This window comes from Amphibalanus amphitrite, unplaced genomic scaffold, assembly GCF_019059575.1.
Source record: "Amphibalanus amphitrite isolate SeventyFive unplaced genomic scaffold, NRLGWU_Aamphi_draft 000277F_arrow, whole genome shotgun sequence".
In the NCBI taxonomy this organism is placed as follows: domain Eukaryota; kingdom Metazoa; phylum Arthropoda; class Thecostraca; order Balanomorpha; family Balanidae; genus Amphibalanus; species Amphibalanus amphitrite.
The window spans coordinates 65,116-78,615 of NW_024881772.1; the positions used below are offsets into that span (position 1 = coordinate 65,116).

General features: G+C 46.9%; 1 protein-coding gene across 1 annotated transcript in view; it reads left to right on the forward strand.

The window, feature by feature from the left end:
* The window catches only part of LOC122387215 (dipeptidase 2-like), a 161,420-nt gene that overhangs the window by 63,799 nt on the left and 84,121 nt on the right, over positions 1 to 13,500 (forward strand). The window contains exon 5 of the mRNA XM_043377165.1: positions 954 to 1,038. Coding sequence (XP_043233100.1) covers positions 954 to 1,038 — 85 coding nt within the window. The remainder of the gene's footprint in view (positions 1 to 953; positions 1,039 to 13,500) is intronic.

Genomic DNA, 13,500 nt, shown 5'->3' on the forward strand with positions numbered 1-13,500 from the left:
AAACATCAAGCTCCTGAACGTGGTCGTGTGCTACGTAACCGGAAACTCAATAGGACGTGGAATTTAGTGAAGCAAAACTACAGAAGTGAGGCTGGCCACGCCATAATCAAGTGAGATATGTCGAGCTCTTCTTCGGCCGCCAAGGCTGCGCTAAACTACCCCCGGGTTCCGCGTCTCTCGGACTACGAAGATGCTACGTCGTCGGGTCAATCCCGTTCAAGGTCAGCGGGGCCTTGGCTGCGGTTATGGAGCGGGAATGGCCATCTGCGAGACTCCGAACCTGGGGTATGTTGCAGCACAGCTATGTGAACGGGGTGTCGTTGCAAGCCACCCCTCTCAACGAGAAACATATTACCGTCCTCCCTAGGCTATGACTAGGCTAAGCTAGGTGGCAGCACAGTCGCGCCGGCAGGGGGCAGTGCCACAACCAGCCGACTGACATTTCCGTGTGACGTCAGAACCGGTGCCTCCCTGACCTGAGGAGTGCTCCGAGCTGTTCCGCCTTTTGTCCGAGTCGTGCTTCTTCTCAAAGCACGCGCGGTGAAGCGGCCGGGCGCAGCCGGCTACCAAGCCGAGTCACTTTACAGATAGCGCTAGGCTCGTGCTCACCGCGAGAAAGGTCACTTGTGCTCATGTGCGCAAAAATGGTGCATCTCCGGGTGGGATTAAAAAAACATGCGTGCGGAAAAGATGTCTAATCAAGCCGCCGTTTTTTAGATATTCGCGAAAAACCGCAGGGGGGGGGGGGGTCAAAAACCCTACAGCAGGGCGCGGGTTTGGCAATTATTCATAGTGAGGCTCCATGGGTATCATAAGCTAAGCAGTGCCATTTTGAACGTTACAGTTTGTTTGCCACTGAGATCAACAATTTAACCACAAATAATTTCTAGCACTTTTCCGGGCCGCTAGCCCAGTGTATGCTCGTTGCATTTACCCTTTGCTGCCGTTCTCAGGCTGCCAACGGAGGAGTGGTGATGGTCAGCTTTTACAACTACTTCCTGACCTGCAACGGTACTGCTCACATGACGGACGTGGTCGGTGAGTGTTGGAGATCCGCTCACATGACGGACGTGGTCGGTGAGTGTTGGAGATTCGCTCACAGGACGGACGTGGTCGGTGAGTGTTGGAGATCCGCTCACATGACGGACGTGGTCGGTGAGTGTTGGAGATCCGCTCACATGACGGACGTGGTCGGTGAGTGTTGGAGATCCGCTCACATGACGGACGTGGTCGGTGAGTGTTGGAGATCCGCTCACATGACGGACGTGGTCGGTGAGTGTTGGAGATCCGCTCACATGACGGACGTGGTCGGTGAGTTGGAGTGGAGATCCGCTCACATGACGGACTAATATAGTCGGTGAGTGTTGGAGATCCGCTCACATGGCGGACTATATAGTCGGTAAGTGTTGGGGATCCGCTCATGGCAGACGTGGTCGGTGAGTGTTCGCAATGTGATCGCAATATTCATACCGGGTGCCCCCTCCTAAAAAGCTCCGAATTTGAAGGTTTCAGTGACAATGTTGCTAATGCTGCAGACCTTTGACATCTTCGTGAGCAGCGGGTAGCATTTCGGGTATAGTTCGTACTCAGGGCACTTATAAGGAGAATATGGGCTTTCTTATTTCTTAACCCGCGCCGGGCCGGTGCTCCGCGACTTCCGAGCCAGGCCGGGGGGGGGGTGTCCCAACCCCCCCCCCCGCCGTCTAACTCGGCTCCTGGGCCACGTAGCGACACGCGGTAAGTGGCATTCGAGAGAACATCGAAAATAATTACGGAAACACTTCAGCCATTTTTTGGGTCAGGTCAAAGGTCAGGGCGCCAGAGGTCATCAAACATCAAATATAGTCAATTTCAACAATTTTGGAAACTGCCAGCGGCTAACTCGGGAACCAATAGAGCTACAGCGCCGCGGAAAAGCGCATTCGATAGCCCTTTTACAGACCTTTTTGATCATTGTTCTCAGATTTGACCTCAGGTCAACGGTTTAGCGTCCAGAGGGCAAAAACTGTTAAAATAGCAGTTTTCACGAATATGGTTTTTCGTCCATAACTTTTGACTCAATAAAGCCGCGACATTACTTTTGGCAGCATCGTATTCCTCGCGTCGAGACGCGTCGAATGGACTGTTTGTTGACCTTGAAAGATCATTTTGAAAATTTGACCTCAGGTCAAGGTCATACCTGACCGGAAAGGGTCATGTTGCATATCAGTCGATCCGTATCGTCGAGCTGAATGCATCTGACGTGCGTTCATCGCTCTAGCTCGTCTTTATCAAAAGTTATAGCCAAAAAAACTGCTGGTGACCGTTTATGACCTGAAATGACCTCAGAGGCACACAGAGGGGTCACAGCCATTTTTCCGATTCAGTGTGTCATGTTTACCTATGAACCGATGTTTGAGTAGCATTCGTGGTCGCCGACCTCATCGGCAGGACGGAGCTTTATTTGAGCCCTGCAAGCGCCCCCGCTGCCCCCCCCCCCTCCTGTTCCCGGGTCTATGTAAGATTGATTTGAAAGGGATGTGACAATGCAACATGGTGCATTTTCTGAAGCTGTCAAGCTCATGATGATGAAGGAACAATTGGTATCTATAATTAGTATTCTGTACCAGAGTGCAAGCTCCCCTACTTATGATGGCAAATGATAAAACGATAAAACCATTACAGGTTTCCAAATGCTTCACCACTTTCAATGTTGCTGGGCATCCTTTGCATGATTTTTACAGGATAGACTGCTTATCAGAATGTAAGATTAAGGATTTAAAAGTATATATTACTTAAGTACTTAAGAATTAAGATTGAGCTTGAAATCTCACAGCCGTAGCCGTGTTCTTGGAGATATTTGCAGCCGCCCCGGCCGACAGCCATGGGACTGCAGCCAGCCGCGGCTGCAGCCGGCCGGTGCAGACCTCTAAACAGGTCACTACATCACTTCAAGTAACCTCACTTCAGAAAACTTGAATGTTCGTCATAGCTACACCGACTGAATTATCGCATTGAAACTTACAGCGGTTGGTACGAGTAGCAGTAATATACACACATCGGGTTACAACATAACGAATAGCAGAATGTATAAAATGTTCATCTCGGAGTTTTTATATCGGTGACTTACGGTCAGGTCAATTTTGCGCCCTCTCTATTATGAGTCAATGGGAGAAAATCGAAAGGCGACTCTTTTGGACGAACGTCATTCCAAACACGTTACAGGTAAAATAGACACGTTAAATCAAAAAATTGTAACCATGAACCCTCTATTTCCCTGGGGTCATATCAGGTCATGAAAGGCCCTAGCAGTATTTTTGACAATAACTTTTTATGCAGAGACATGCTAGAGCAATGAAAACACATTCGATTTGTTCAGGTCGAGAATCGGATCTACTGATATGCAAAATGACCTTTTCCGACCAGGTCATTTTCTTGACCCAAGGTCAAATTTTCAAAATACCTTTTGACTTTTAAAGACCAAATTATGTTCATTTGAGCCATCTCGACGAGAGATTTCGACGTTTCTTGAGTCAAAAGTTATTAACCCGCGCCCTGCTGGGGGTCCTGGATTTCCACGCCCTGCTGGGGGGGGGGGGGGTGTTTGAACACCCCCCCTTCTAACTCGGCTCCTGGGCCACGTAGCGATACGCGAAAGGCGGCGTTCGAAAGAGCGTCAAAAATAATGACGAAATCACTTCGGTCAATTTTTTGGTCAGGGCAAAGGTCAGGTCACCAGAGGTCATTGAAGGCAAAATTTCGCCGATTTCCAGGTCGAATGTCGAAAATTTCCAAGAAGCCAACGCATAACTCGGGAACCAATAGAGCTACAGCGCCGCGGAAAAGCGCATTCGATAGCCCTATTAACGCCCTTTCTGAGTAATTCTCTCAGATTTGACCTAACGTCAACGGTTTTGCCTGCAGGGGGCAAAAACTGCAAAAATAGCCGATTTTTTCGAAAACAGTTTTTCTGCAATAACTTTTGACCCAAGCCTTGTACGAGCTTACTTTTACCGCCATCGTGTTCCTCTCGTCAAGACGCATCGAATGAACTATAACTTGACCTTGAAGGGTCAACTTGAAAATTTGACCTCAGGTCAAGGTCATGACCTGACCGGAAAGGGTCATGTTGCATATCAGTCGATCCGTATCGTCGAGCTGAACACATCTAAGGCGTTTTCATCGCTCTAGAATGCCTCTATCAAAAGTTATTTGCGAAAAACTGTTAGATACCATTCGTGACCTGAGATGACCTCAGGGCATAAACAAGGGTCACGGACACCATTTTCAAGTTCAGTGTGTCTCAATTTTCTCCCATTGACTTATAATGGGGAGGTCGCAAAATTGACCTGACCTTAGGTCATCGATATCAAAATTCTGAGATATACATTTTGTACATGCTATTGCCCTTAGCAATCGCTGAAAGTTTCAAAGGGATCGGTCACTCGGTGTAGCTATGACAGACATTGAAAGTTTTTATGAGGTGAGGTCACTTCAAGTGACCTGGTGACCTGACCTTGAACGACCTTGGTCTGAAATTTTCACAACATGTGTAGAATTGATGTATGATAAGGTGTACCAAAAACGGCGGCGCTCCGCGCCGCCGTTTTTGAGATATTCGCGAAAAACCACAAGGGGGGGGGGGTGTTCAAACACCCCCCCAGCAGGGCGCGGGTTAAAAAAAACATTGTTCGTAAAAGCAGATACTTTCAATTTTACCATCTGGCGGCTAAACCGTTGACCTGAGGTCAAATGTGAGCAATGTCTTTAGAAAAAGCGTTGATAAGGCTATCGAATACGTTTTTCTGCGGCGCTGCAGCTCTGTTGGTTCTTGAGATATGCGCCAGTATTTCGAAATGTGTTGACATAGGCAAGATTTTTTCCTTTGATGTTCTCTGATCTGGTGACCTGACCTTTGACCAGACTTAAAAAATGACTGCTTTTGTCTTGATTTTCGAAGCTCTTTCGAATGCCGCTTTCCGCGTGTCGCTACGCGGCCCAGGAGTCGAGTTGGAAGGAGAGGGGTGTTCAGACACCCACCGGCCCGGAGCGGTTCGCACCCAGGACCGGCCTGGCGCGGGTTAAGGAGAGAGGCTAACCCGTGACTATTTTTGCTGGATCAAAGCCGGTTGAAGGGAAACTGCAGGGTGGTTTTATGCAGGGTCCGACAAAAGTGTTGTCCTCTACCTAGGACAACACTTATCCGGTTTCTAATCGTTTCTGCCCCTAAGGGATAAATATTTTGGCTGCACCTCTGCATTGTACGGTCCTTGGCCGCGGAACATGAGGTCGCGACCGAACCTCGGATCATGGGTCACCGAGCTACTGCCAGTTATACACAGATAGATTGCCCCCCCCCCCCTCCCCCGAATGGCCGCGTCACAAAATGAAGGCAAAATGAAGGTAATGAATTTCAATCTCGGGGAGCTGAACCAGATAGTCGACATGCTTCAGGCCAAAATAACACAGCGTGTTATTGCTGGTCAGTTGGGACATCTGCCTGCACAGTCCCGCACTGGTGGGATAAGCATACGGCTGCAGGCAGTGTTGCTGATTGTCCGAGATCGGGCAGTCGCCCATCATTTGGCCCGGGGAAGAAATCGCATTGAAATGGCGGCCAGGAAGAGTGGCCAATTGGTGAATAATTTGGCAAAGCTGCTCCCATCTCCAGACAGGACCATGAGACGCTAGATATTAGAAGAGTTCACGGAGGCTCATTACCAACAATAGCCTCCAGCGGCTCAGATATTAGTCGACGGATGGCCTCGACGGTGGATGACAGGTCAACACGCATTTTCATGCAGGACGGCGCGCCAGCCCATTGCTCTACCAATGTCTAGGCGTTTGTCCGAATCGAACCTGCCGGAATTCTGAAGAAATTAACCGGATACCATCCGGACCCTAATCCTGCTCGAGGATCTTTGGGCTACCTTACAGCAAAACATGGACAAATAGAAGCCAGCGAGCCAGCCTCGGCGCCCTGCAGTTACAGCCAAACGGACATAGTCGAGAATAAAGTCGTCTGTGCTGCATAAGCTGGTTGCCAGCACGTCAAATTGCGTCCGTGCGTAAATCCCTGTTCATATTTACCCACCTATGACAAAAAATTGATGTTCGGCCTTAGCGTCGATGAAAATGGTGAAAATAATTCTGAAAAATTGGCCGGCTGTGAGAAAGAACACGGATGAAAGGGGGGCCAAAAGATATGTTGGCCCCCTTTTCAGCGCCTAAGGGGGGCCATGGCCCCTTTTGCCCCCCCCCCCTGGATCCGCCCTTGATTGTAACAGTGTTAATAATTCATAAACTTACCAATAGAATGAGCTGATGTGTTAAGACCGAAAATGCGTAATTCTATACTGCCTTTCCCAACGGAGTTTGAAGCGAAAATGCCGGGTATGTCGATGGCTGTGCACAGTAATGTGTTTTTGGGTGCATTTTGTAAATTTTTATACCGTTATATTTGATTAGCTCATTCCCGCCATTGAAAAGATATCGACTTTAGACTTTGTGTAAGCGTTGGCAGGCTTGTTGGCCATAAATTGAAAGCATTTAAATGCTGTATGCAACATCTTTTTGCGCCAGTTTCGTCTAAAATATGTCAAGGCGCGACGGGGACAATTGTAACATTTTTGCAGGGGTCAAATGTAACAGGTTATAGGTCAGTGGCCATTATGTCAGTCGCCAAATTTTCAAGAGAGATTAAACATTGCTAGAATTAACCCGCGCCCAGATGGGGTCTGCCGAGCAACGCGGTCTGATGGGGGGGGCCATTTTGGCCCCCCCCCCTCAGATCTCGAGAACCACGCAACATAGCGACAAGCGGTAAACGGTGTTGGATAGCCCCAACAGGGAACTACCTTGTGACCCAATTTCATTGACCTCGGTCAAACCGATGACGTCACAGGTCAGGTCAAAGGTCGAATTTTCACCGTTTACAGGCATTTCAAGAAATGCGTTGTAAAATCGTGTAAAATGCATTTCATTGAAAATCATCGATGGGGAAATGTTCTTCAAACACATATTTTGCTATTTGAGGTCACTGATACCAGGTCAGGTCACAGAGGTCAGGTCACTGGGGGGTCACAATATGAAAGTGTCGTGTGATACATGTTTTATGGTCCATTTTACATGACAAATGCGATTATGTGGGTCAGACAGACTTTAGGGCCAGCTTAGGTCATGTTTTGGTCAAGGTCAGGTCAAGGTCAGGTCAAGGTCAGGTCAAATTAGGTCAAATTTCAAAGTTGATATTTTTGCATAAAATGGGTATCGATTCGATGCAGCTCGTCACGGGGAGTTCAATGGTGGTCTCCGTTTTGCGCTAAGAGGTCTAGAATTGCTAAAAATTGAGTTCAAAAATTTGACGTCATCAATTTTTAACAGTTTTTTCGCTATAACTTGGCCAAAAAAAGAGATATCGATCTAAAATTTGATATGTATATCGAAGAGCGCAGGGACTATCACATATATTCCGGTTTTTTCGAAATTCGAAAAATTTTTGGAAATTTTTTGAGTTTTTCTAAAAAAATCAATTTTTTTGATTTTTGGGGGTCAAAATCCAAAAATTTCAAAAATCCGAGATCGCAGTTTTGTAGCGCCGTTTTGTCTCTACACAACCACATAAAGAACTTTAAAATTGCTTGTGAACTGTAGAATTGGTGAGCGTTTCAAGATGTCATGTTTTTTGCTCATTTTTACTCGAACATGACCTCAGTTTGACCTCAATAACTCCTGACCTGAGGGGACCTGTGACTTGAAATTTTGTGTGAAGGTGTCAAATTGATGTCCGGTAAGGTACCCAAAATTTGGCGGCGCTGCGCGCCGCCGTTTTCTCGCTATTTAAGAAAAACCACAGGGGGGGGGCCAAAATGGCCCCCCCCATCAGGGCGCGGGTTAAGAGAACCGTAAGTTTTGTCGCAATCGGCAGCTTTTTACGCGATGTATTTGCGAAAAACCGAGGGAGAGGAGGTCCATCCAACCCCTGTATAAGTACGAGGTTCTTAACCTTTTTTCCTGAGAAGAACCGTCACTACCAAGTATGGGAAGATGAACAAGTGTTCAATACTTTTGTTAAATAAAAGTTTTGGAAAAAATTGTGTTGCTGTAGCCTGTAAATTAACATGTTACAATTGTCCCGGGGTGGTGTTACTTTTGACCCCGTATCTGGGGTGAATTGTAACAGATGAATTGACTTTTTCGGACAACAATTTTGACCCGAAAAAGAAGTTGTTTTGGAAATGTTTTAACTGCATTTTAAAGACAAAACATCATAGTTTCTGAAAATAAAAGAAAAAGCTTTATAACTGCAAACGTGTTTGCATCAGATGATAAAATGCAAAAAAATGTTACAATTGACCCCGTTCTCCCCTACTTTAGTATGTCGATGGTTAAGTATGTTAGATGGTTTTTTATCTTTCTCAGACCATGCGGGCAGACCAGACGTCACAGGTCAGATAAAAGTAAAAATTATTAGCATTTCGGCTTGTTCACATTTTGGGCTCTGGCCGCCGTCTTACAAGTCAGATCAAGCTCATTTTTTGTTTACACACTCATGAACAGATGTTCTAGATTCCTTGAGGGTACCAAACTTGCACTTTGATTTTCAGGTCAGGGTCAGGTCATCACAGGTCACGGAAATATTATATCATGCGTCGGTCACGTGACACATGTTTTATGGTCCATTTAGGCCATATATTTCGAATTTAATGTCGTCTGTGTCATTCGATGTCATTTGGAGTCGAATTTAGGTTAGGTCAGGTCACTTTCAGGTCAAAAAAGGTCAAATTTTAAAGTTTAAATTTTTCAACAAAAAGGTGTCTATTGGATGCAGTTAAGCTCAGGAACACGATGGTGCTATTTATATTGGTGTACGATGTCAAATACGTACTGAAAAATTGATTTGAGAAATTAATAATTGTTAATTTTGTGCAATAATAAGTATAACTTGGCCATTTCTAAAGATATTTAACTAAAACTTGCTAGAGTTAGTCATAAGCATGCGTTCTGTCACATATATTCCGTTTTTTTTTTTGAAAAGTCAAAAACTTTTCGAAGAAAATATAAAAGTACCTATAAATTTTGAATACTATTATATAAAAGTTTCGAAACTCTCAAAATTTTGAAAATCCGAGACAGCAGTTTGATAGCACAGTCAATTCTGAGTCCTTTCATGCAAAGAAATTGGATCTAGCTTAAAAACTGAGCTCTTGGCAGCGATTCCCGTGGTTCAATGTTTTGCGTCGAAATCGGCCAAACATGACCTCACTCTGACGTCATTGCCGGCCGACCTATGGCAGCTACGAAGTCAAATTTTGACACAGGGTGTCAAATGGATGCAGCCGAAGGTACTGAAAGTTTGGCGTCGATACGTCAAGTGGTTTGGAAGATATTGCAGAAAAACGTGAGGGGGCTATGAATAGCCCCCCCCCCAGTGGGGCGCGGGTTAACTATGCTAAATACAGTTCAAAAACCCCGACTCGAATGATCTCTTGTATAAAAAGAAAATCCTCATAATCTTGGTACCATTACAAACTTTGCATATTGTCCTTCAGCGAATTAAATACAAAAATGCATGATAAGTATGTTTTGCAGTTGTATCAAGAGTAAATACCTACGTAAAAAAAATGTATATATTATGACGATAATAACTCAAGTTTATTGTAAGCGACAAAGCTTTCGATACGTATGGTTTCATCTCATTGACAGTGATCAAGATACTATGCGACACGTATCGAAAGCTTTGTCTCTTACAATAAACTTGAGTTATTATCGTCATTTTATATCTCTCGGATTCGTTACGTGAAAATATGTTTAGATGTTATGAAAATCCTCACAAGGAAGATCCTCAAATATCAATGGTTAACCCACGAGCCGCTGGGGGGGGCATAAAGTTGCCCCCCCCTTTACGTTTTGTGAAATATCTCCGAAACCTGATGAGCTACGAACGTGAAACTTGGCATAGCTTCAAATGAATACCTAGGCAATGTTTGAGGAAAGTTTGGTGGTTGTAGCACCTAAGATGACGTCACAGTGACGTCATAAATTTTTGCCGTTTTCCGATATGGACCGTTTCTGACGACGCTGAGCATGAAACTCAACTGTAAATGAACTCGACAGCACCTGCTGTCATCCTAAAACACCTAACTACACTTCCATCTAGCTTCTGACCAATAATCGGTCCTTTATATTCGGTCCCATATATCTGATGTATCGTGAGGAATATGAGAGTCGCAAATCTATAATTTCACATATGACGTCACTGTGACGTCATTTCAAATGGGATCAACACCAAATTTGGACACAACCTCGGCTAGGTATTCAGGAAGATGTGTGCAAAGTTTCGCTTCTCTATCTCCTCGTGTTGCGACGATATCGTCGCAGAAGTAGAGGGGGGGGCAACTATATGCCCCCCCCCCCCCAGCGGCCGGCGGGTGGCGCGGAGGCCCAGCGGCCGCCAGGTTAAAGCAAAGGTCAATGCACCCATAAGCGTAGGAACCATGGGTGCAAGGGTGCAGCTGCACCCAGCTGTACCCACAATATTTATCCAGTGGGTGTGAGACAATGTATTCTGCACCCACAATAATCTTAACCAAAAACCCCTTTTTCATCAACACTACTTCCCATGCAGCAGGGCAAATTCAGGATATGTTGCCTACTATCCATCTTTCGAAGCATTTGCTACTGTGATCAGTGATGGTCTTCAAAACTTACATTTGTGCTGAAAAAAGCCGGTCCCGTAGCTCAGTTGGTTAGAGCGTTGGACTCCGCGTGGTGAGAGCACGCGTTCCCGGTAATGACAGTCCGGGTTCGAAGCGCGACGGGCGCTTGACATTTATGGGCCTCCTGACAGGTATGGTTGCGGTTGGTGGCAGGCCGTAGCCAGGCGAAGTCAGCGAGGGGACCGGCCGTGCGCGGCTTTGTGCGCACGTTAAACTTTGGACTCTAAATTCTGCCATAGAATCGGAATTGCGCGATCGGAGGGTAGAGGGCAGGGTCATCGCAACAAGCTTCGCTTAGCGGTGGCTCTGTCCTTGTGAATCCTTCCCATCAAAAGGTTCGGACTAAATTAAAAAAAAGGAAATGGAGCATGTGATTGAACACATACCGAACCGATGACCCACTGTCAAAAATTTTAGCCCGATGCCTTCGAAAATGGCTAAGTTGGCCGCTTTTACTTTTTGCGGTAGTCAATATTGACAATATTAGCCCTCGAATGTGTGCAGCGTTTTCCAGCTTCTAATGTGTAGGGGGAGGGGGAGGGGGTCGGTCGGACCCCCTGCCGTTCGGCCCCTGATCGAGTTAGAGCTTCGCGGAAAAAACGAGGGTGTTGCCCGTGACGAGAGGAAGCCGATGATACCCAATTTTAAGGTCCTACTTCATTGGTTGACCTTCCAGGTCAGGTCAATATTCCAAAAGTCGGGAAAATCGGGACCTGCTAGAACTGCGTAAAGTGAAGCTGTTATCGGTTTTTTCGGGGTGCTGATCACAAATATCTGATGTTAGTTTTGATCACAGATGATTTCTTCATGCATTTAGGCCAGATCGGGTCAGGTCAGGTCAGGTCAACCATTAGGCGTCCTACCGGCTATCCATAGTAGGTGTCAACTACCACTGACGGCGTCGTAGCATGTCACGAAAGCACTAAAACTACTTCGTAAACGTTCAAATGGATGCTAAATTTGAAATCAGCCCTATAAACTACCCTAGAAACATGTAGAACTCGAAAAAGTGAAACGAGGTCATCAAAGGTCAATGACCTGACCTGACCTTCAGGTTATCTTCACACCCACCGTGATGCATGGGAAGAACATCATTTCACATGTTTGGACGTCTACAATCACAAAAAGACTGGAAACGCGCGGTAATGTGAGCTGACACACGCCAAATCGCGATTCCGGCCGAACATGGTCTCGAGAATCAGGTCACAGGTCAAAGGTCTTTTGGGTCAGGGTCATGAAATTTTTAGAGTAGGTGTAAAACTGATCAACTCGAGGGTACTAAAAGTTTCGTCGCGATCGGCCGCTTTTTGCGCGAGTTATTTGCGAACAACAATGGGGGGGTTCATCCGACCCCCCTACACATGCAAGGGTCAATGCTTCCAAATGCACTTACCGGTTGGTACCTTTTCGACATGGTACACCCTCAAAGCTCGTAACGAGCCTTCCCTCGGGTGTCGCCCCCCCCCCCCCGCTTCACCGGCCATGGCTGGATTTCTGCACCCATGCACCCACAATGTTCCAGCCGTTCCTATGCCCATGAATGCACCCAACACTTCTTACGCATTTCGTAAGACATTTCCTACGAATTTCGACGTGAATGCCATTTGCACTTAGGAATTCGACGTGAATACCGATTTTCGTAGATATCCAGACATTTCGTAAGGAAAAACTTAAGAAGTGTTGACGTGAATACCAACTTATACTTACGAAAGAAAATTGACTTACGAAGTCGACGTGAATACGGCCCTGGTCATTTTCTAGACCAAATGTCAAATTTTCAAAATACGTTTTAACTCTCGCCCTGGCAGGGCATTTTTCATAACACGGCCTGGCAGGGGGGGTCGATGCGACCCCCCCTCGCGATTGGCTCTTATGGCACCTAGAAACACCAAATTTGTATGTATGTATGTATGTATTTACGTCGTAGGGCACATCCACATAGTAACATGGCTATTCCGTACCCAGATGTCAGCATATTAAAAGACAGAATACAGTCATCCAGCACTCACGCTCACACGACATACAAAACATACCAGCCTTACTCGTCGCAGTCGTCAGATCACGAAACAACACACCTAGCCGACTCCGCCCCGCTGCTTTGCTAACAGATGCTGCTTCAGCTCCCTTTTAAATTGGTTGGTCGACAGCCGTCGTAAGTCTGCACACGATCCGATATGACAGAGCATCCCGAGGCCCGGTCCCCTATCTGCACACGATCCGATATGACAGAGCATCCCGAGGCCCGGTCCCCTATCTGCACACGATCCGATATGACAGAGCATCCCGAGGCCCCGTCCCCTATCTGCACACGATCCGATATGACAGAGCATCCCGAGGCCCGGTCCCCTATCTGCACACGATCCGATATGACCGAGCATCCCGAGGCCCGGTCCCCTATCTGCACACGATCCGATATGACAGAGCATCCCGAGGCCCGGTCCCCTATCTGCACACGATCCGATATGACAGTGCATCCGGAGGCCCGGTCCCCTATCTGCACACGATCCGATATGACAGTGCATCCGGAGGCCCGGTCCCCTATCTGCACACGATCCGATATGACAGAGCATCCCGAGGCCCGGTCCCCTATCTGCACACGATCCGATATGACAGTGCATCCGGAGGCCCGGTCCCCTATCTGCACACGATCCGATATGACAGTGCATCCGGAGGCCCGGTCCCCTATCTGCACACGATCCGATATGACAGAGCATCCCGAGGCCCGGTCCCCTATCTGCACACGATCCGATATGACAGAGCATCCCGAGGCCCGGTCCCCTAGCTGCACACGATCCGATAATGG